The sequence below is a fragment of the Salvelinus alpinus genome, chromosome 3 (genome assembly GCF_045679555.1).
Source record: "Salvelinus alpinus chromosome 3, SLU_Salpinus.1, whole genome shotgun sequence".
In the NCBI taxonomy this organism is placed as follows: domain Eukaryota; kingdom Metazoa; phylum Chordata; class Actinopteri; order Salmoniformes; family Salmonidae; genus Salvelinus; species Salvelinus alpinus.
Window position 1 is genome coordinate 23,936,896 of NC_092088.1, and position 24,068 is coordinate 23,960,963.

Genomic DNA, 24,068 nt, shown 5'->3' on the forward strand with positions numbered 1-24,068 from the left:
ATGATGTCAATTAGCCTATCAGAGGTGTACCTGTGGATGTATTTCAAGGCCTACCTTCAAACTCAGTGCCTCTTTGCTTGACATCATGGGGAAATCAAAAGAAATCAGCCAAGACCTCAGAAAAAAATGGTAGACGTTTCACATCATCAGCATCAGGTCTTTTGCTGTTGTTCTGGGATTGATTTGCACTTTTCGCACCAAAGTACGTTCATCTCTAGGAAACAGAACACGTCTCCTTCCTGAGCAGAATGACGGCTGCGTGGTCCCATGGTGTTTATACTTGCGTACTATTGTTTGTACAGATAAACGTGGTACCTTCAGGCATTTGGAAATTGCTCCCAAGGATAAACCAGACTTGTGGAGGTCTACAATTGTTTTTCTGAGGTCTTGGCTGATTTCTTTAGATTTCCCCATGATGTCAAGCAAAGAGGCACTGAGTTTTAAGGTAGGCCACAGGTACACCTCCAATTGACTCAAATGATGTCAATTAGTATAACAGAAGCTTCTAAAGCCATGACATCATTTTCTGAAATTTTCCAAGCTGTTTAAAGGAACAGTCCATTTAGTGTATGTAAACTTCTGACCCACTGGAATTGTGATAGATTATTTCACTGTGTCTGTAAACAATTGTTGGAAAAATGACTTGTGTCATGCACAAAGTAGATGTACTAACCGACTTGGCAAAACTATAGTTTGTCAGCAAGAAATTTGTGGAGTGGTTGAAAGACTAGTTTTAATGACTCCAACCTAAGTGGATGTAAACTTCCGACTTCATCTGTACATTCAATATGAAAATATATTCAGGTCAGTCTGGCTGCAGTGAAACAAGTGATTTTAAGGATGCAAATGAAAGGTTTTTATACTGTTCAAGACTTACGGCATGGGAATATATTTCAGGATGTAGAAGACATGTAGAGAACCCTGGAATGAGTAGGCGTGTCCAAACTTTTGACTGGTACTGTATATTCGCATGAACAAAAATGTATTTTTTTCCCAAAAACGATTTATCAAGCAATAATTTTGCTAGGACTGTCTGGGTGGGTAGGGAAAAACTGAAAACAAGATGTTATTGGCAGAGGGGTTTGGAACTCTTTATTGGTCTATTAACCAATTTACTGCATAGTGATGTCACCATGGAAAGCCCAAAACTCCCACCCATGCACTCCTGCGTAGATTGTATTTTCAACCAGCAACTATCAGGAAGAAAAACAGTTCATATTTTTTTCACACTTTTACAGTGTTAGTTTCATCAGCTGTTCTTTTGATCAACATGATACAAAAAACCCACATTTTGTCTGCACTGAGCCTTTAAAAATAAAAGGAAGTAGTGCACACAGAGATCAGTGTGATGACAAGGAAAGGCTTACACTTAAGACAAACGCATACATATTATTTCACAATTCTTACCCAAACATTGTACAATTGCATCAACCATGAACCCAGGTTGGCACTGACAGATGTAGTTGCCGATGCAAATGTTCTCCACAGATGGAGGTGTGACACTCATCGATATCTATATGATACATACGGCTGAAAGACAATATATGTGTCAGCCAAAATCACAGGAGGTTGGTGGCACCTTAATTGGGGAGGACGGGCTCGTGGTAATGGCTGGAGTGGAATCAGTGGAGTGGTATCAAATACATTATTATGAGCGTTCTCAGCAGCCTCCACTGGTCAAAATACATTAAATCGTCAAGGATGCTCAAAAGCTGTTTTTCTGGTCGATGTGTTCATACATCTTATCACATTTTTATTGGGCGCATACATAAGACCAGCATCATGACAGATAAGTTGTAGAGAAGCACATTCTGAAACGGTTGCACACACACAACAAAACATTAAGAACACCTGCTCTTTCCATGACAGACTGACTAGGTGAATACAATTGAAAACTATGATCAGTTATTGAGGTCACTTGTTAAATCCACTTGAAATTAGCGTAGATGAAGGGGAGGAGACAGGGTAAAGAAGGATTTTTAAGCCTTGAGACATGGATTGTGTATGTGTGCCATTCAAAGGGTGAATGGGCAAGACAAAAGATTGAAGTGTCTTTGAACAGGGTGTGGTAGTAAGTGCCAGGCGCAACAGTTTGAGTGTCAAGATTTGCAATACTGCCGAGTGTACAAAACATTAGGAACATCTTCGTACTATTGAGTTGACCCCGCTTTTGCCTTCAGAACAGATTCAATTTGTCGAGGCAAGAGCGTTCCACAGGGATGCTGCCCCGTGTTGACTCCAATGCTTCCCACAGTTATGTCAAGTTGACTGGATGTCCTTTGGGTGGTGGATCATTCTTGATACACAGGAAACTGTTGAGCATGAAAACCCATCAGCGTTGAAGTTCTTGACACACTCAACCCGGTGCACCTGGCACCCACTACCATTCCTCGTTCAAAGGCACTTAAATCTTTATCTTGCCCATTCACCCTCTGAATGGCACACATACACAATCCATGTCTCAAAGGCTTAAAAATCCCTCTTTAAGCTGTCTGCTACCCTTCATCTACACTGATTGAAGGGGATTTAACAAGTGACATCAATAAGGGATCATAGCTTTCACCTGGATTCACCTGGTGAGTCTGTCATCGAAAGAGCATGTTTTGTACACTCAGTGTTTATATACTGTGTATATATACACACACTGTATATACAGTGCCTCCAGAAACTAGTCACAACATGTATTTTTGGGGGGTTGTATTAAAGCTTAAATGTAAAATTGGTAAAATTTAGATTTTGTTTCACTGGCCTACACACAATACCCATAATGTCAAAGTGGAATTATGTTTTTAGAATTTTTTACAAATTAATAAAACATGAAAAGTTGAAATGTCTTGAGTCAATAAGTATTCAACCCCTGCTTTCCAACATAAACTGGGAGACAAATTCACTTTTCAGCAGGATAATAACCTAAAACACAAGGACCAATATACACTTGAGTTGCTTACCAAGACGACATTAAATGTCCCCGTGTGGCCTAGTTACACTTCCGACTTAAATCTATTTGAAAATCTATGGCAAGACTTCTCACACACTCTCTGTTAATATTTATCATTTGATCTATTCTTGTGTTTCCTCCCTTTCTCAATCATACTTTTCATTTGTGAGGATATGTACAGTATTTCATTTAACAGCAGAATGCGTAACTACAGCTACTCAGTTGCTCTATCAACATTAGGGGAACGGAGATAAAGGGTTAAAGCCATCCAGTCACATAACAAAAATAACTGATACACATGAGCTTTCGAGTATAACCCCAGTTACAAAATCGGAAATCATAAGCTTAAAAGGTCCAGCAGTCATATATTTCCCAAAGAAAATAGCGTTTGAGTGACTAAAACATCACCCATAATAACCCCCCCCCCCCCCCAGAATGAAATGCTCAGAATTGACCTTCTCTCATTTCCAACTATCAGTAAGGCCGAAGGACCAGTCTGAGTGGGTGGGGAGCTCACCTTGATTGACGGCAACTTAGATGCAATACTGTGAGATCAGCAGTGAGATCATCTCAAGCAAATGTGCTGATACACAAAGCTCAACTCAAACAAGATTCCAATCCTGTCATACATCACGGTTTCACAAATTATTTGTCTATCCAACTGCTTGGTTATTGTAACCACATCGATAGACAACATCCTGTCTCAGTTCATGTTGGACAATTTCAGTTGAAACTGGTTGGGAAAAGCCTGGGTTGACTTCATCAATTACATTTGCTGACTGCCAGACCATGTACATAAACCATGCCTTGATGTCAATAATTTTGTATACATCGTTTGGCATGTCTCTCCTGTTGCAGTTCATAGCAGCACTGACATGACAACTGAGTCGGAGTTCCAAACATAATTTCTTCCCCCATGCTGGCCAGTAACTAGCTAACACCAGATACAGATGAAAGTGAAAACCTAGAAGTATATTTGCCACAGATAAATAGGAGAAACCTATAACAGCCTGGAGTCAAATTTTGACACAAGTAGTCTAGCTAGCTATGTAAACCACGTCCCTTTGCGAACACGTCTTCTGCAATGATGGTTACAAGGCAGTACTTATTTAAACAAGGTATGAGAATAAGACGTTACGATTGGTGTATTAAAATGAGCGGCTAAATGTGATGTTTCACCGATCCCCAATAAGCAAATAGTATCTGGATTCCTGAATTCAAGATTTTGACATAAAGGAGGAAGCAAGTCACTTTATGATCTAACTTTATCACTGTACCGGCGACAGTCGTTTGTCATACTCTGATAGGGTTTAATCCAAGTCATCCAATTTGATGATTAACATGATTTTGACTGTTCGGGACCTTTTAAAGATACTTTTCATTCTCACAAAAACAGAAACTCAACCTGGACCGTCTGTTCTTCACCTACCCGTTTCAGGAAAGCCAGGTTTTAGGAACCTGCTGCTGATGGACTTGATGAGCTTTACTACGCAGCACTCTAATTTGAGCTTTCCTACTTAGAAAGCCTGAAATATTGAAGAGGGTTGCTGTTTTAGGCCACATAACAGTATGTATGTAATGTAGGTACGCATGTGCAGTTTGTCCCTTTCTACGTGTACCGTATACACAGTGAGCGTAAAGGTGTGTGTTCCGTCTTTCATGAACAAACATGTACGTCCTTCCTTTGATTACAACAGAGCTGCTATTTAAACTTGTACAATAATACTGTATGGTAAGCTCGTCTACGTACAATTGAACAGAGATAAAAGTAAATTGACATTGATGGGAATCGAGAACATTCAATAATCTATCATTTCAAAATACATTTATATATTTCATGAAATCATGTTTATCAATTGACTGAGGTTGAAACTGAAACTTCATATTTACATTTTCTAACAGTTCGTTGACAGTCTAAATAGTTATTTTACAGTAAATTGACATAGGGTGGGATTATATACAAAACACAGGAAAGAGAGATTTTAGAAATCCCTGCTGTCTAAATTGAGGTGCTTTAGAGGTTAAAATGCTGTTCTGGTCGGCTCCCTCCATTGCTCTTTTTGCTGATAAAGCGACACCACAGGGTCATGAGCAGGGATAGGACCGCACAAGCCAGCGCCACGGAAGCGCCCGCCCACATCACCAACGGCAACTGTCTGCATTTCTGTCAATGTCAATGCGGAATAACAAGAATCAAATACAGACCATACTACTGCCCCAAGGAAGGTCTGCTCGGGGTGTGAGTTTTAAGGCAAAAAGACCTTCTCACAGATCTAAGACCCTTTTCCCTCTTAGCAGTTCTACAGTGTTGTTGTGTATCACCTTATTCTCTTGGATTCCCCTGAGCAGGGCAAAGCTGCTGAGATGGGTGCAGGAGCACACAGTGTGGGTGGAGTTGGACATCACTGAGGTGCAGCCCTGGATTGACCACGCCCCCTCACCATCCTCTGACCAATAAACACAGGTGGTATTCGCATCACTGGACTGGGGCACAGAGGAGATGAGACTCATATAATTTTATGAAAAGCTAGGGTCTACTGCGTGCATATCTGTTAAACAAATGTATTTTTTTTTTTAAATGTCTAATAAAACCTGTTTTAAAGGGATAGTTCACTTTATTTTGACGTTAAATCCAGAATAATCTGGCTAGCATTTTTTTATCCGTTAGTGGTGCATTCAAAAGCATGGGGACATAGACCACACCGAGCTCTTTCCCCATGATTTTGAACATATCGCTAATGGATACAATACATTTCCACTAGCATTGCTACATTCCCCAAAAATTGTAGCTAGGAGATTATAAACATTGCTAAATAACCGGCAATTTTTTTTTTTTTTAACTTGTTTGGAGCAAACAATCACAGTCTAGGGAAGTCAAAGATAAGCGAAAGAAGTGAACTATCACTGTAACTGAGTCAGCCTTTTAGAGAAACACAAGTGTTACCTTCAAGTGATTGAAGGTGAGAATGATAGGTTCAGACAGGTTTGTTGTGTTGGGGTTGCTAACAGATACAGTCACCACTCTGGAGGAGAGCTGCTCAGAGCTGTTGGTCAAAGTCTGCAGACTCTTGTAGCTGAGCAAAATGGCAAACCCAAATCCTGCAAACATCATAACACAAAACCAATCCACTTAAAACATACAGAAACACAAACAATATAAAACAAAACCAATTCACAAATCATCAAGTATACAAACCCATCAACCTAAAATAAAACACACACGGTACATAAAATATGCCCCATATACAGTATAATAAGCCCTGCACAAAACACAAAAACCTCCACACAAATCCTACAAGATATAAAATAAAGAAACGTATAGAAATGTCAGTAAATACTTGTCACTCAGAAACTCCCAATTACTTTGTTTTTTTAAGAAGGCTAATGCCACTGCAGCTGAGTGGGACTGTACCTGGGTAATTCGTGTCATCTCCGATCGCCGTCTCCCAGGTGGTGTCAAGTTGGATGTTTTCATTCGTCAGTCTGACTGGTCCTCGGGGTGGTGTCCTGTCCATCCTCACCACAACTTCTACCTCTGTTTTTCAACATAGGGACAAAAATCTATACCGAGTAGAAATCACCATTATTGAAAGAACAAGTGGTCACTTAGTGGTCAATGTGTTCTGTGTAAGGTTAAGTTGTGGTACCGGTGATGTTAAAGTGATCACCAAATGTGTTTTCATTATAAGTATTACCTGTATGGCTTGTATTTATCCTGCTCACATTTTCTCTCAGCTGTGGAGCAATCAGTCTGATAGAGTTTTCTACTGTCCTCAGTAGCGTAGTCACTTTACCGCTGTTACCACCTTGACCATTGTACTGGAGTTGAAGAACAGCAGTGACATTGGCCAGGACCTTTAGAAAAGACAGACAACAGAGACGTGATGTAACGTGTGTGTGTGTGTGTGTGTGTGTGTGTGTGTGTGTGTGTGTGTGTGTGTGTGTGTGTGTGCGCGCGCTTGTATGTAGCTCAGGGAGGCAACATACTGTCAAAAGCGCCTCTCCAGTCTTTTCTGTAGCTCCAGCCAACCCAGAGGAGTTACTCAACACCAAACAGTTGTTTCTCAGGAGAGACAAGAGGCTGTCAAAACCTGGTAGAGTCTGAGAGAGACAGAGGAAGTACACAGAAAGAGAGAGAAAGATAAATGAGAAGAATATGGTGAATAATCAAGATGAAGAGAAGTACTTGAGAAAATAATCATTTAAAAAGAGGAAGAATTTACCTGTTCAGGTGTACTCTGAGTTGCAAAAGGGTCACAATTCAGCTCTAAAGGAAAACCATGAATGCAGATGACCTCAGATCGTACAAATACAACACAATACATCAGGCCGGTCATCGTGATTGCGAAACTGGTAACTGGTAGGCTGGGTGGAGGTTTCAACAGATGGCCACAAGCGAGGACAACTGAGGTCAGCAGAAAATGAAAAGGTAGAACAAGCATTTCTCTCACCTTGACACTTAGATTGGTTGTTGCCATAGGTAGTGAATCCAGGGGGACAATGACACCTGTAGCTGCCCTCCAGATTCCAGCAGGTTCCAATCTCGCCACAGGGGTATTTGTTCCCAGCCCCTATACACTCATTTACGTCTGTGAGTGAGTGAGAGAGAGAGAAAGTGGGGGAATAAGAAAGACGATGACGACATGGATGTGTCGGACAGTGACCTAACAGAGTGATACTAAAGACACGCAATACCCGAAACACAATGTGGATAAGACGTTTCAAATAATTCTGGTCAATGCATTTATTAGTTTTGCGGTAAAGTGACTACCTCACCGGTACCACAACTTAACCTTACACAGAACACATTGACCCAAGGAGAATGGTGTTTCTCTCACCTACACACATAGAACTTATATCGCCTTCCTGATGGGATCCCTGGAGACAACTGCACCAGTAGCTTCCCTTCATATTGTGACAGGTTCCCCACTCCCCACAAATATGTCTGTCCTTACCACACTCATCAATGTCTGAAAGTAGAAGAGATTGGTGGGGGAAAAAAGGTGGGGAGAGAGATGATGATGAAAGTATATGTGATGAAAATGGGAGAGTAACAAAAAAATACAACATTGCAATTGTCTGTATATACAGTGCATTTGGAAAGTATTCAGACCCCTTGACCCCCCCCCCAAAAAAAAATACATTACAGCCTTATTCTAAAATAGATCATTAAATCTACACACAGTACCCCATAATGACAAAGTGAAAAAAACAGAAATATATTATTTACATAAGTATTCAGACCCTTTGCTATGAGACTCGAAGTTGAGCTCAGGTGCATCCTGTTTCCATTGATTGACCTTGAGATGTTTCTACAACTTGATTGGAGTCCACCTATGGTAAATTCAATTGATTGGACATGATTTGGAAACGCACACACCTGTCTATATAAGGTCCCACAGTTGACGGTGCATGTCAGCGCAAAAACCAAGCCATGAGGGCAAAGGAATTGTCCGTAGAGCGCCGAGAAAGGATTGTGTCGAGGGACAGATCAGGGGAAGGGTACCAAAAACATTTCTGCAGCATTGAAGGTCTCCAAGAACACAGTGGCCTCCATCATTCTTAAATGGAAGAAGTTTGAACCACCAAGACTCTTCCTAGTGCTGGCCACTCGGCCAAACTGAGCAATCGGGGGAGAAGGGCTTTGGTCAGGGAGGTGACCAAGAACCCAATGGTCCCTCTGACAGAGCTCCAGAGTTCCTCTGTGGAGATGGGAGAACCTTCCAGAAGGACAACCATCTCTGCAGCATTCCACCAATCAGGCCTTTATGGTAGAGTGGCCAAGTAGAAGCCACTCCTCAGTAAAATGCACGACAGCCCGCTTGGAGTTTGCCAAAAGGCACCTAAAGGACTCTCAGACCATGAGAAACAAGATTCTCTGGTCTGATGAAACCAAGATTGAACTCCTCGGCCTGAATGCCAATCGTCACGTCTGGAGGAAACCTGGCACCATCCCTACGGTGAAGCATGGTGGTGTGATAGACACATTACAAGATTATGTTTAATACTGTTTACGCATCAAATGGTTGTTTTATGCAATAGAATAGGTTTCTATTAGTACTTTCTCATGTGACTGTGTGAACTGAGAGGAGCCTCTGATGCTGACAATTTATTTATGAATGGTTTGGTGATACTATTTCATAGAATGAGTTGATGTTTGTACCAGGGAGAGATCGCTCGGGTATGGATAATAATAACGAGAGGAACCTTTTCTTAGGGTTCAAACTGGTTTCTATACAATAAGACCAGTCTTCACAGCAAATGCTATCTCGCTGGGGGATACTCCTTTCTCATATATCAAGGTAGAGAGGAGGTAGTAATTCAAAAAATAATGTTAAACACTATTATTACACACAGAGTCAGTCAATGCAAAATATTATGTGACTTGTTAAGCACAATTAGGATTGCCATAAAATGGGGTTGAATACTTACTGACTTATGACATTTCAGCTTTCATTTTTTATTAATTTGTAAAAAATTCTAAAACATAATTCCACTTTGACATTATGGGGTATTGTCTGTAGGCCAGTAATCTGGAAAACGTAAAGGGGTGTGAATACTTTCGGAAAGCATAGGATGTTGTTCAGTAACAGAATGACTACAAGGGATATTTAGGAATTGTTGATTAAGACCGAATTCCTTCATTCAAAGAGGATATGACTCACCAACTAAGCACTAATGCAATAGATAGATTTGTTATATTCCCGAGGTTTCTTATGTCTTAGATATAGGACAGACAGTTCAAAACCTTATGATACATTTTTTTGACTGTCTGTTTTAGACTTTTAGAGGTTAACAAGTAATACAATAAAAATCTTTAAAAAGTTAGGATCAAAATTATTGACACCCCTATTATCAATACCTCACCTTGTGAGGATAGGAGCATTTTAGGGATCTTAGAACATTCCTCCATACAGAATCCTTCCAGATACTTGATATATCTTTTAACTGCGCTTATGGACTGCCCTCTTCAATTTAAACCACAAGTTTTCAATGGGTTAGACATTTTTATTTGGTGGACAATAAACTATTTCTTTGTGGATTTTGATTTGTGCTTGAGGTTATTGTTTTGCTGGAAGATCCACTTGCGGCCAAGTTTCCGCTTCCTGGCAGAGGCAATCAGGTTTTTGGCCCAAAAATTAACAAGGGCTCTAGGACCAGTGGAAGCAAAATAGCCCCATAACATCAAAGATCCACCACCATATTTTATAGTAGGTAAAAGGGGTTCTTTTCTGCTTATGCATTGTCATTTCCACGCCAAAACCATCCCTGTAGTGCAAGTCCACTGGTCCTGAGACCCTTGTTAAGGTCAATGGCATCATGAACTTTACCCAGTACCAAGTAATTTAACCAGAAAAAGGGTTGCCTCTGTCAGGAGGCTGAAACTTGGCCATAAGTGGATCTTCCACCAAGACAATAAACCCCAAGCACACATAAAAATCCACAAAGAAATGGCTAATTGGACAAAAATATATATTTTTTGGAATAGCCATCTCAGTCTCTGGACTTGAAACCCATTGAAAACCTGTGGTTTGAATTGAAGAGGGCAGTCCATAAGCGCAGACACGTGATATCAAGGATCTAGAAGGATTCTGTATGTAGGAATGGTCTAAGATCCCTCCCAATCTGTTCTCCAATTCCAAACATTTTAGAAAAAGGCTCAGTGCCGTTATCCATGCAAGGTGAGGTATTGAAAACAGGTGTCAATTTTTACCCCTACCTTTGAGGAAAAAAGTATTACTTGTTTAACAAAATCTCCTTCTCTGAGCAATTGTACAAGTATAAAATCACATAATTTCCCAACATTTCTAAGCATACAATATAGCTCAGTATTTGAATTACGTATTTATTTTTTGATAAATCTTTATCAAGGGTGTCAATAATTTCAGACCCTACTGTATGCTACATTATCATAATGTTAAAACTGACAGACAGTGGTAGCTATTAATTATCCTGTTTTATTCATATTAGTGGTAAGGAATTAAAGCTGTTATTAGTTATTAATAACATCTTAAAAACACAGTATTGACCTGTACATCCTCCATCTGCAGAAGTGAAATAAGTGATCCTAAATTCGAACCCAGGATGACACCGACAGTGGTAGCTACCAAGGGTGTTGAAGCAAGTAGAATGGTTCCCACAGATGGAGGGATCTTCCACACACTCATCTGTATCTACATAACACCAAATAAGTATTTGAGGTTAGGACAGATCTTAGGTATTAGTCAATTAGTTGGTTGGCTTGAAATGAGTGAGAATAGAGAATAGTTTCAGCTAATGAACAGTGAATGCATTCTTTTAGACACCATCATTCTCACTCTAACCTCTTGGTAAGTCTGAATTCTAAACTTCTTATCCTAGATGTGAACCTGTAAAAGGCACCAGTTAAATTCAAACAGATAGAGATGAATGAAACAATAGCCTGCTGTCTACACTTGCCATTAAAATACAGTGATCTTTTTCATCACCTGGGTAAATCAGTTGATCTTACCAGAACAGCCACTTCGTATCTTAGTAATGTTATGCCCTGTTTGATAGAGTGGAAGACATATCCCTTCCAAAGGTAGGGCCAGGTAGAGACCTGTAGGAAAAAAGAGAAGAAATATCAGACAAACAAATGATGCCTCTATATACATGCAAGCATATCCTTTAGACCAGTGCAGTCATGCCATTGGGCAGTGTCAAATTACAAACAGATATTCTCTCAATCTCTGAGACACCCTCATCTTTATTTCAGGCAACAACAAAAAAAACTCCTACAGTTGAAAGGCCCTCCAGTACTATGGGGAAATGAGCTAACTCACCAAGAATCCAGAGGCATAAATTCACTCCCATTACAAAGGCAGTTTTGTTGTTTGTCGATTAACTGTGTGTGCCGTGTAACTGACAGAGTAGTACTTCAACACGGTCACGTTATTCTCTCTCTGCAAATGTCTCCCTTTTATTACTTTTCTCAACACCGTCATCTGAAGAGATTTCATCTTGTAGAAAAGGGAAGTCACTAAAGCAGTTCCTCATCATCATCTCCACCTCCTCATTTACTCGATCAGTGATGGGGAAAGAGATGGGTAAAAAAAAAAAAAAATGTCAAAGATATCACAAACATTAAGAGCTTTAGCGTGTCACCCTACTTAAGGAATACAAAAATCAGCCACTTTAAAAGATGCATTCTTCCCTCATTTCCCCCCCTAAATAAAACAAAAAACACAACTTGCAAAACTATGCATCATCCCAAACCTGGTTGTGCAATCAGAATCACACATTCAATAAACAAAAACATAATTTCTCAGTACTGGCTAAAACACACGTCACACTAGATGGTGAGCGATAATGCAGCTTCCAGTACATAGCTGTCTAAATACTTGCAATTCAATGCCTCTCTGCCCCTTCAGCTCAACCAAAGTCACAATTTAATTTGATGACATAACATTAGTGGAAATATACTTACCTTGCAATTGCATCACAAAAAACAATCACATTAATGAGACAATTTATGGTTTCATTTGAGGTGACAACCTTTATTGAAATTTCTTTGTTGAAAAAAATATATAAGTGTAGAACATTGATGGACAAAACATTTTTAGTGCATAATTTAGACTGAATGACCGTATTGGCTGATGGACATACCGTTTTATAATTTTAAGAACATAAAATGTCAACAACAACAAAAAAGACTCCCATCAAGTGTAAAACCACTGAACAGACAAAGGAGGCTCCCATATAAATAAAAATAAAATATTTTCTTCAAATATGCAAAGTAATTTACAGGACTGATAAAAACCTCAGAATTAAAATGACTAAAGTAAACAATTGATCAATTATTCCGTTTCCTTCGTCAGTTGAACTGAGGCACTTGCGTGCGTGAGTATTGATGACTTCTAATCTACACCCAACCGAGGGTTGATGCAGACAGGAGAGCAGTGTTTCAATTAACCTACATTACCACCACCCAACACCTCATGTCAATCTTGAAATCCATACTAACTAGGACCAATGGTGAAAGCTTGGGTCTATACAACCCCCTGATTGTCCTTTAATAATATAGTTCACAATCTACTAATGTATAGTGGTCTATCTTGTTCTAAAGGCCCTGCACCTCCCATAGCAGGATCTCATTGTAGGCAACGGTAAAAAGGAGTTTCCCTGAGGGGGAGAATCGACAGGTCTGCAAAGAGTCACTGTGGTGGAGGAAGTCCTGGAACCTACCACTGGATGATTTGATGAGCTTCAGCACTCGCTCTGAGAGAGAGAGAGAAACAAAACACACAGCTTCATGCAACCTATTTACATACATACACAATGTATCATTGCGTACAGTACTGTGCAGAGACACACATGCTGGTGGTCTGTCAAACTGATGCTGTATTGTAAATTCGAAAATACCAAGCAAGCCTGTGCCAAGCTGGTCTGCTTTTGATGGGTTTTTATTGCAGTTTATTTTAATGCTTCAGTCCTTGCTAGCAAACAAAGTGCTTTTTACAACACGAAACACAAGACACACCAGTCGCATTGTAAAACTGAAGCGAGAGAGGTAGAAGAGAAGTGACATGCACCTTTTGAGCCCACAGCTATGAGGCGACCCTTGGAGGAGAGGCTGAAGCACATGGCCCAATGGGACAGGGCAATCTTCTTTATGACCCGTTTCTTGGCCAGGCTGTAGAAGGACAGCTCTCTCTCCACTCCATAGCCTGTGTACACCACCAGGCCAGGGTCTATGGGGCTGAAAGCAGCCAGGCTGGGGGGAAGGCTGTCTGACTCCTGATGAAGACAGAGATAAAGAGAGGACTTTTAAAACACAGAAATGTTCACGGTAAAACTATTCAATGCTTGCAAGGTTGAGAAAAGTATTTCAAGTAAAAAAACAGTCATTGACTGATATCACGTCTCATCTTGCACTTCACGTCGGGGCCGATTCAGACTTTTTTAAAACCCGTTTTGATTGAAGCTCTTCTCAGTATTTAGTATTCAGACCTACCCTATGCACATGCGCAATGGGGTTTGCGGTTGTGGCTCCCTTGCAAGCGCTGAATAAATGTAATTCAAATCACAGAAAACACACCCCGTTTCCCACAGTGTAGTATAATATGTTTGTATGTTTGTTTTTTTATATACTTTTTTTTGTGGGAAATGGGGTGGAAATACCTGTCATCTTGATATGCTTTCCAGTTTGCTTCCATGAACGGTTTCACATTAGTCTCCAGCGATCAGAAGGAAAAATCATCTAAAACAATTGCTATTTGTATTTTACAATCCCCTTCTCCAAACAGATTACTAATTTACCTAGCTCTTATCAATTTGTAAATTAAATTGCATGGAGAGCGGTGTGTATTTCTAATCATTTCAACAACAACAAAAAATCCACTTGGAACAAACAGGTAAACTCAAACTTATTCATGATTCCCGTATCTGTAGACACACCTCTGCCACACCTTCAATTTCTGTGATCTACCCCCCAAAGAAATACCTTGCTGGCACATGCATTTCCCCATGCTTAAAGGTGCAATATGCAGAAATCACTCCGCCATTTCCTGGTTGATAAAATTCAAATAGTTCGCCTAATTTCAGTTTATGGTGACAAAACAAGCAGTCATTACGTAGAGAATCATTGTACCAGCTAATCCGCTGTGAAATCAATTTTCTATAACCAAAAATATTGAATTTTCATCTGTTTGAAGCTGGTGTACAAAACCGAAATGAAAAGACGAAAAAAACGATACTTAAGAATGGGAAGCATAGAAATTACACACATAGAACAAATCCACCAGTTTTTAGACTCGCTTTCAACGAGAATGACAGATCTATAACTTACTTTTCTATGTGAATTTGGTCGGGTCGCCTACATATTGCAGCTTTAAGTCCAAGTTCAGAATACATAGAGAGAAAAGTGCATAAAAAGGGAATAAAGTTACATCGCGCATAACTTGGGTCTGAATTCCCACCATCCTGAACAAAATCCTCACATGAAAGTGCTTGTCTAACAGACTGATTTCCATGCTATTCATTTTGTGTGCATGTATGCCTATGAAGAGAGGTTTACCTCAGGATTGGCAGGGGCTGGAAATGTGAGCCAGTCCAGGAGCTCACACTTGTCCTTCATCCAATCAGCTGCCCAAACGCTGACCCGTCTGTCTGTACTGGCAGCCAACCACATCTCGTTTCCTTCAAGCCCAAATTCTTTGTACTGGTGGACAAAATGCATGACGACACAATTCCTTCATGTAGATTCTTAGTAGCTCCTCAAAAACAGTTACACTAGTAACTTCAGAAGACGTCACACAGAAGTATGTTCTAGTCATTCTATTATACTATAGGATGGGGTCCCCCCTTTTATTCATTATAATTTGAAAGGCAAAACTGATCCGAGATCTGCACTCCTACTCAGATGCGTGAATATGGGCCCTGACCTGTTTCTTCACACACTGGATGGTAGTGATGGGTGCCCCCTTGTGGTCGCTGATAAGTCGGACGGTAAGCCCGGTTACTGGGCTGCTGACAGCCATCAGGCCGTCCCTCCCCGCAGAGAGGATCACCTGACCTGAGGGTCAGAGGTCACATATAGCCTCCGTTATTGGCAATGTGTATTATTATACATCCCAGTGAATTGACACAAACGGTGTCCCAACAGAAAGACTGCTATCACATCCTAAACATGAATAGGAAAGCAGAGTCGGCAGTGTCCGACTACCAAATTCACACACGAGACAATGTCCACTGGTAGCATTGACAGTGACCTTCCCAAACACACACACCGTTAGCAGAGTACTGGATGGCGGTGACGGCCACAGGGTGCGGGTGCAGCTTGAGCTCCATCTCTGAGGAGGCCAGGCGAAAGATCCTTAGGGTCCCGTCGCTGTACCCCCCCACCACCACACAGGCATCTCCTTTAGAGGGACTGACGACCGGGCTCCAGCACGCACTACCACAGCTCTGACAGACAAGACGGGGGACGGGGAGGGAAATCAGGTGTGTAGATATTGACAGTCAGACTCCTAGGCTTATAACTGGTGCATGGCATGATCTCTCTCTCTCTCTCTCTCTCTCTCTCTCTCTCTCTCTCTCTCTCTCTCTCTCTCTCTCTCTCTCTCTCTCTCTCTCTCTCTCTCTCTCTCTCTCTCTCTCTCTCTCTCTCTCTCTCTCTCTCTCTCTCTCTCTCTCTCTCTCTCTCTCTCTCTCTCTCTCTCTCTCTCTCTCTCTCTCTCTCTCTCTCTCTCTCTCTCTCTCTCTCTCTCTCTCTCTCTCTCTCTCTCTCTCTCTCTCTCTCTCTCTCTCTCATAATGGAATTATTACAGCATGTGATATACAGCCATTTAGCCTGTGTAAGGCGGTAGTTGAAAATAATAGCTCTGTTCATGTCATAGCTCTAATTATAACATGCTTCACAACATTTTGTTGTTTATAAGCGCTTTATAATATTTGCATTATGATACATATGGCTGCTGTTACAATGTATTAATGTATATAGGTGTAATCAGGGGTTAAAGCAACAACAAAAATCCCATGACTGAAACTTAAGTGGATCTCAGATCGATTGTCTGCTGGCCCAAGTTATCCTCCCCTTCCATTTAAAAATGTCATGTCCATCATGCTTTTAGGGAGAGGATCATTTTGTACATGTATTAAAACTGCGAGTTTCACCACTTTCAGTCCTTTTCGATTAGAAAGAAAAAAATGACCCATACGAGTGGAAATCCGTCACAGCGACTGAACGCATTAACGTTATAAAGTCTTTTTTTGAATCCACACGGCCATCTTAGCCTGAGCGGTTCCTGTAGTTGTCTTGCAGTCTCACCTGGTTGAGCACCTGAAACTGCACCACCAGTTCGTTGTTGGGGGCCGACCACACCCTCACACTGCCATCCTCCCCACACGTGGCAAAGTGGCTCTCGTCTGGGCTGAAAACCACGTCATTTACCTGACCACCGGAGGGGGGGGGGGGGGGAGTGGGTCATTCAATGTACGGATAGAGGCGTCAACAATGAACGCTCATATAGGCTCCAAAAGTCACAAACGCATGCACACGCTGGCAAAAATGCTGCACTGTACCTTGCTCTTGTGTCCGCTGATGAGGCGGATGCTGGTGTTGTCCACCCAGTTGATGTACCACAGGGTACCCGCCGTGGTGCCCACGATGCCCATGTCCATGACGTCGTCAAAGGCCGCGCTCACCACCGTCCCGTCCAGCATCATCTCCTGCTCCAATAGCACCCGAGCACCTCTAATAGACAGAGGAAAGGACCAATGAGAGTAGACCATTAGATCAAATAAGCCAATTCATTGAATAAGAGTGGTTCTCTATATAAAACGTAATAGCCTCACAAGATCGCACTGATGCAATACATGTACACCGAACCAAAACATAAAAACACAAATAAACTGAGTTACAGTTCATACAAGGAAATCAGTCAATTGAAATAAACTAGACCCAGATCTATGGATTTCACATGACTAGGAATACAGATATGCATCTGTTGGTCACAGATACAGTTCCTTTAAAAAAAAAAGTAGGGCCTTGGATCAGAAAACCAGTCAGTATCTGGTGTGACCACCATTCGCTTCATGCAGCGCGACATCTCCTTCACATAGAGTTGATCAGGCTGTTGACTGTGGCCTGTGGAATGTTGTCCAACTCCTCTTCAATGGCTGTGTGAAGTTGCTTGATATTGGCGGGAACTGGAACATGCTCTCGTACATGTCGATCCAGAGCATCCCAAACATGCTCAATGGGTGACATGTCTTGTGATTTTGCAGGCCATGGAAGAACTGGGACATTTCAGCTTCCAGGAATTGTGTACAGATCCTTGTGACATGGTGTCGTGCATTATCATACTGAAACATGAAGTGATAGTGGTGGATGAATGGCACGACAACGGGCCTCAGAATCTCGCCACGTATCTCTGTGCATTCAAATTTCCATTGATAAAATGCAATTGTGTTGGTTGTTCGTAGATTATGCCTGCCCATACCATAACCCCACCATGGGGCAATCTGTTCACAATGTTAACATCAGCAAACCACTCGCCAACACAACCATATAAAGCGCTGTCTGCCATCTGCCCGGTACAGTTAAAACTGGGATTCATTCGTGAAGGGCACACTTCTCCAGTGTGCCAGTGCCCATCGAAAGTGAGCATTTGCCAACTTAAGTCAGTCACGACACCAAACTGCAGTCAGGTCAAGACCCTGGTGAGGACGACGAGCACGCAGATGAGCTTCCCTGAGACGGTTTCTGACAGTTTGTGCAGAAATTCTTCTGTTGTGCAAACCCACAGATGGGTATTCTCAGACAATCCGGAAGGAGAAAAAGCCAGATGTGGAGGTCCTGGGCTGGCTTGGTTACACGTGGTCAGCAGTTGTAAGGCAGGTTGGGCGTACTGCCAAATTCTCTAAAATGCCATTGGAGGAGGGTTATGGTAAAGAAATTAACATTCAATTATCTGGCAACAGCTCTGGTGGACATTCCTGCAGTCAGCATGCCAATTGCCCTCTCCCTCAAAACTGGAGACATCTGTGGCATTGTGTTGTGTGACAAAACTGCACATTTTAAAGTTGCCTTTTATTGTCCCCAGCAGAAGCTGGACCTGTGTAATGATAATGCCGTTTAATCAGCTTATTGATATGCCACACCTATTTAACAGGGATGTTAGACAGGTGTGACTAACAGGGATGTAAACAACACTTTACATGTTGTATGCTGAAATCGATCCGCCGTAAAAGACAAATAAACTAGAAGCATAGAAATAGCGCACATAGAACAGATCTACCGCTTCTTAGACTTGCTTTCAATGAGAATGACAGATCTGTAACTACCATTTCTATGTGAATTTGATCAGGTCCCCTCAAAAAGTAACATATTGCAGTTTTAACTAAATACCACATTTTCAAGGTATATAAATCAACAGGCCACAGAGATGAATGGGCTTTAAAGACATGTCATGAGAAGATACACTATGTAACATAGGAGGATGAGGGAAAAGGTATGTAAGGAGTAGAATGTGTAGGCTGAGAAGGAGTGTGCGGTGAGCAACAGACCTGTCCTCTGTGTTAGAGGCCTCTCCTCCAGGCCTCATGCCCTGTACAGCTGCTACGCCCCACAGCCCCAGCCTGCGAGTGTTACTGCCCGTCAACAGACGGTTCCCCCGACACAGCAGCACTCCTAGAAACACACACAAAAGTACACTAATACTGTACATAGAGACTCACAAACCTATTTTGGAGACGGCTTTATTTGCAAGGATTGTGATATGTGTTTATTTACCAACTTTAGTTGAATGAAGTCTGGATAAGCTTCGGATAAGAGTGCCTGCTATGAGTAACATTTTTTAAATGTAACTGACCGATCTCCCCCTGGTCAGCCTCCCAGGTCATGAAGCAACGCTGGGTGTTGCAGTCCCAGGCACACACATGTCCACTGTTGGTGCCCGTGAAGAGGATGGAGTTGGCGTTGTAGCACAGAGCTGTCAGCTCCACGTCACCCACCTCCTCTGGCACACATACTCTCTGCACCTAGAATTTGAATTAGAAAAACTTTATTGTCCACACAACGTGGACATATTTCTTCAAAGTCTTTGTTTAAAAAAAACGTTGTTGTCCTCGTTATGTGGAAATATGTCTTCCTGATTGATTTTTATCCAAGCAGAGGGGCTCTAGTTAGCTCGACATGCCCAGCCCAAACCAGGCAGGAAATAAGCAGTGTTAAACAAAAGAAGGCTGGTATTACACCGAAACATGTTCTCTAGAAAGCAGGCCAAAAAAGCATAGATTGGGTCGGTACGATAGTTACCTTCTTAGAAAAACAATTAATTAGAAATTCATTCTAATTCTATTGTTACCTTGAGCTCCACGTCCAGGCCCTGTGTGTGGGTGTTGCAGAAGTAGAGTCCCTGGCGGCCCACACAGGCCAGCTGGCTGGCTGCAGAGGGGCTGAAGGCCACGTCGTGGAGCGGGCCGGACACACTGACCCTAGACAGCAGCTGGTAGGTCCTGGTGCTCCACAGTGCCACCTCCGGGTCGGTGAAGTCCCCTGCAGGAGGGCAGATTCAAATACCATAAAAAAAAAAAATGTTCTCTCTCATCCTTGAGGTAATCATTGATCTGTATGTGACTGGATAAGTGAATGCTATGTAGTGAAACTCTACTACACTTGTCCTTGAAGGACTGTTCCACTGACCCACAGTGAGGAAGAAGAAATCATCCCTGGAGAAGGACAGAGCCTGCACCGCCCCCCGGTGGTAGGAGATGGTATTACTGCAGGTTCCGTCCTGAACGTTCCAGATGCAGATGAGGCTCCTGGTGCCACCGCTGCCCCCTGCCGCCGAGGCCACCGTCTGAAAGAGAACAACACACCGTCAGAGACGTGCAATGACTCATAAAATCACCTGTCTAGTTAGAAGGGATCAAAGTCACATAAACACTTTAAACAGGATAATTCAGACTTAGCACAACTAGTCACAGAGAGAAACCACATTCAGACAGTGGTTGAGACGCAGAGAATGCATCATCCTTATTGGCACCAGCAGTCCACCACCTTCATCATCATCGCTCATGCTAGAGAGGAGACTGGAGGCCTACCTGCGCGTCATTGGTAACAGCCAGACAGGAGATCTCCTCAGTGTGGCCCAGCCAGTGTCTCTGGGAGCCAGTGTGTAGGTTCTCCACCACCACCACACAACCACAGGAGTACGCAAACAGACCTGCAATCAGTCAACACAACTAGGGCTGTGGCGGTCACGAAATTTCGTCAGCCGGTGATTGTCAAGCAAATAACCTCTAACCTCTAGTCTCTCACAATTTGACAAGCACTTGATGATGCCTCGAATTTCATGGCGGCATCTCCTTTGTGGTCGTAATGCACCATTAAAAGATAACCATGCCTTTTGAAGCCCGGAGTGCTGCGTTGTGCCCTTCTCCCTGAGTGTGCTGCGCAATCCGAAACGTCTCTCACTCACACGGCTCTCTGTCACGTGATCGAGTCTTTCTCATAGGCTACAAGTGAAGACGGACACGTCGGGGACGCAACTGTGCGAGTCATTATCCAATTCTGAGGTGCATATTGAAAACATCGGATGAACTGTCCACATTTACTTTTCGTCAACCAACAAGATGAGTAGGCCTAACGAACAGAAAAAGCACTAGCATATGTCAATCTACTATGCCCACAAAAGTCAACCAATTCTATTCTGTGCGAGAAATAAATATTCCAAACATAGTCTGGGACAGTTGTGGGATGCGATAGATCCCAAATTAATACAACCACTAGCATCAAAAAAACGTTTTATGCAATGTGGCTGACGCAACAGATCAGAATGTTTAGCTTAAAATGTTGGTAAACGATTAGGCTATTTCTTCACGTTATAAGCGCAGTAATGCGCACATGGTAGTAGGCTATACGTGTGAATGTTCCATTAGCGGAAAACCCCATTATCAATAGTGACCGCAAATGTGATTATGCCTGTAATGCTTTTATTATGAAGGTGCATTTTTATGGTGAAAATTATCTTCCCCAAACTTGAACTTAACGCGGTGCGTATATATGCCAGTTAGGCTCTACACCCCTTGTAAAGCAGATTGATGTGCTTAATTTTAAGAAGTTATTTGGCCATTTCAGTTGTGATACAAACCTTAAAACGCAATTAAATAGCCTATAGAAATGTTGCGCAACATGAGATCATGGGCTCTCATGAAGTGTTTGATTAGATTTTCAAATACATTTGCATTGATGTCAGAGTGATTAGAGGGACAATAGAGTGCTGAGCACCAGGCAGTTAGCAAGTTTGGTAGGCTACTAATGACCAGCAGCAGCATCAGAACTTGGAGAAGCCTAATTACCGTGACTAAACGGTCATGTGGAATTTGACTGACTTCATGACTCGTGACTGCCAGTGTGGCGGTAATATGGTCACCGCAACAGCCCTAAACAAAACCACATAACCCCCACACAATCACAGGAGTACGCAAATAGACCTGCAATCAGTCAACACAACCACATAAGATAAACAAACAGCGATGAAACTGTAAATAAGAAGGAAAGAGACAAGGGGTCGGGTCATACATGCTTACGCCAAGTCTTACAATGCATTATAACTTGCATCATAATATTTTCTGTATTCTATCAGTATATTTTAGTCAGCCAATAAAATCAGTTGAACAAGCGCAAGGTTTTACCTGTTTCTGGATTCCACACCATGTTGGCCCGCCCATTGCCATTGTAACCAATTACTGCCTTCAGACTCAGGCCCTCTTCGCCCAGTTCGGGAGTTGCAGTACTCTGAGATGGAGACAAGCAGACAGAATGCTTGGAAAGCAAGTCTTAATAATGCAGGCTTCCTTATTTCTCAATGACAGGACCTGAGCTGGCGAGAGGTGCTCTCTACCTGGTCGAGGGTGGAGGTTTTGAAACGTGGGGTGAAGTGCTTGTAGCAGTCGGGGCGCACTGGCTTCTCCACCTCCAAAGAATCTGTATTACATACAACAAAGTAAGAAAAGGTTAAAGACATGCTCCGGAACATTGGTAACTACTGAGTATTTTTAAACCTCCCGCTTTGGGCAGGACGTGTCAATGTGTAGAAGCTATGCTGTGCCATTTTCCCTACATTTTCTCCCCCACGTGGGCCCCTCCCCTAGCAGTTCAAGCAATGACCTTCAGCCCCTCACCGTATAAGTGTCCACAATACGCACATGAAGCACCCAGCAGAGCGAGAGAGAAAGCAATGAAGTGTTGCACGAATCTGCACATATGTGACTTTGTACGCAATGTTCGGGTGACCATTTTTGGCTCGTTAGCGCTACTTTCAGAACTACTGGCTTAAAAAGTATACACAAGTACCGGATAATCCCTTTAATAGAGAGAGGAATGGCTTTGTCTAGAAATATCCACTATTGTCAAAGTCAACTATAGAGCATACTATATTGAAATAAATGTTGAAATAAGTATATTAGACACACACACATATACATATATATATACATACACATACATATATAGCGCATTCGGAAAGTATTCAGACTCTTATACTTTTTCCACATTTTGTTACGTTACAGACTTATTCTAAAATTGATTAAAAAAAGAATAATCCTCAATCTACACAAAATAACCCATAATGTCAAAGCAAAAACAGGTTTTTAGAAATGTTTGCTAATTTATTATTATTAAAAGCAGAAATACCTTATTCAGACCATTTGCTATGAGACTCGAAATTGAGCTCACGTGCATCCTGTTTCCATTGATCATCCCATACCATCCCTACAGGGAATTGTGGTGGCAGCATCATGCTGTGGGGATATTTTTCAGCAGCATGGACTGAGAGACCAGTAAGGATCGAGAGAAAGATGTACAGAGAGATCATTGATGAAAACCTACTACAGAGCGCTCAGGACCTCAGACTGGGGCAAAGGTTCACCTCCAACAGGACAACGACCCTAAGCACACAGCCAAGATAATGCAGGAGTGGCTTCGGGACAAGTCTCTGAATGTCCTTGAGTGGCCCAGCCAGAGTCTGGACTTGAACCCAATCGAACATCTCTGCAGAGACCTGAATATAGCTGTGCAGCGGCGCTCCCGACTGACTGCAGGAATGTCCAACAGAGCTGTTGCCGGAGAATTTAATGTTAATTTCTCTACCATAAGCCGCCTCCAACGTAATTGTTATAGAATGTGGCAGTACATCCAACCAGCCTCACAAACGCAGAACACGTGTAGCCACGCCAGCCCAGGACTTCCACATCCGGCTTCTTCACCTACGGGACCATCTGAGGGGGGTGCTGAGGAGTATTTGTGTCTGTAATGAAGCCCTTTTGTGGAGAAAAACTCATTCTGATTGGCTGGGCCGGGCTTCCCAGTGGGTGGAACTGGCGACCAAGTGGGTGGGCCTATGCCCTCCCAAGCCCACCCATTGCTGCACCCCTATCCAGTCATGTGAAATCCATAGATTAGGGCCTAATGAATGCATTTAAAATGCTGATTTCCTTCTATGGACTGTAACTCAGTAAAATCTTTGAAATTGTCGCATTTATATTTTTGTTCAGTATGTACGCATGTACAGCACCAGTCAAAAGTTTGGACACACCTACTCATTCAAGGGGTTTTCTTTATTTTGACTCTTTTCTACATTGTATAATAATAGTGAAGACTTCA

The 24,068-nt window shown here is 42.1% G+C and overlaps 2 protein-coding genes across 4 annotated transcripts in view; both read right to left on the reverse strand.

The window, feature by feature from the left end:
- Positions 1-1,073: 1,073 nt before the first annotated feature.
- Positions 1,074-12,323, reverse strand: LOC139570373 (adhesion G protein-coupled receptor E3-like). Of its 2 annotated transcripts, XM_071392203.1 has the most exons (11): positions 11,743-12,323; positions 11,430-11,519; positions 10,969-11,112; positions 7,390-7,527; positions 7,162-7,205; positions 6,926-7,039; positions 6,634-6,793; positions 6,351-6,473; positions 5,883-6,037; positions 5,261-5,422; positions 1,074-5,102 (listed from the first exon to the last, which is right to left on the reverse strand). In XM_071392203.1, exons 1-11 carry the CDS (start codon positions 11,771-11,773, stop codon positions 4,953-4,955), a joined length of 1,311 nt encoding a protein of 436 aa, XP_071248304.1. In that variant the 5' UTR covers positions 11,774-12,323; the 3' UTR covers positions 1,074-4,952. The 2 variants fall into 2 exon arrangements, with proteins under 2 accessions (XP_071248304.1, XP_071248305.1); XM_071392204.1 differs by lacking the exon at positions 10,969-11,112.
- Positions 12,324-12,428: 105 nt separating this feature from the next.
- The window catches only part of wdr90 (WD repeat domain 90), a 52,837-nt gene continuing 41,197 nt past the window's right edge, over positions 12,429-24,068 (reverse strand). The window contains exons 29-42 of one of the 2 annotated variants that reach the window (XM_071392201.1): positions 22,309-22,391; positions 22,100-22,202; positions 20,507-20,628; positions 20,106-20,262; positions 19,768-19,958; positions 19,273-19,441; positions 18,968-19,091; positions 16,982-17,153; positions 16,728-16,850; positions 15,688-15,865; positions 15,343-15,473; positions 14,976-15,119; positions 13,492-13,696; positions 12,429-13,177 (exon numbers count right to left, since the gene is read on the reverse strand). In XM_071392201.1, coding sequence (XP_071248302.1) covers positions 13,020-13,177; positions 13,492-13,696; positions 14,976-15,119; positions 15,343-15,473; positions 15,688-15,865; positions 16,728-16,850; positions 16,982-17,153; positions 18,968-19,091; positions 19,273-19,441; positions 19,768-19,958; positions 20,106-20,262; positions 20,507-20,628; positions 22,100-22,202; positions 22,309-22,391 — 2,060 coding nt within the window. In that variant the 3' untranslated portion in view covers positions 12,429-13,019. Of the gene's footprint in view, positions 13,178-13,491; positions 13,697-14,747; positions 14,788-14,975; positions 15,120-15,342; positions 15,474-15,687; positions 15,866-16,727; positions 16,851-16,981; positions 17,154-18,967; positions 19,092-19,272; positions 19,442-19,767; positions 19,959-20,105; positions 20,263-20,506; positions 20,629-22,099; positions 22,203-22,308; positions 22,392-24,068 lie in introns of those variants that run through there. The other variant, XM_071392202.1, reaches the window with a different exon arrangement.

Coding starts and splice junctions, on each gene's coding strand:
- LOC139570373 (XM_071392203.1), bottom strand. CDS start 11,773: ATGGGAGTGAATTTATGCCTCTGGATTCTTG. Junction 11,520..11,742: donor TTTATGCCTCTGGATTCTTG/GTGAGTTAGCTC, acceptor TTTTTCCTACAG/GTCTCTACCTGGCCCTACCT. Junction 7,206..7,389: donor CAACCAATCTAAGTGTCAAG/GTGAGAGAAATG, acceptor GTTTTCCTTTAG/AGCTGAATTGTGACCCTTTT.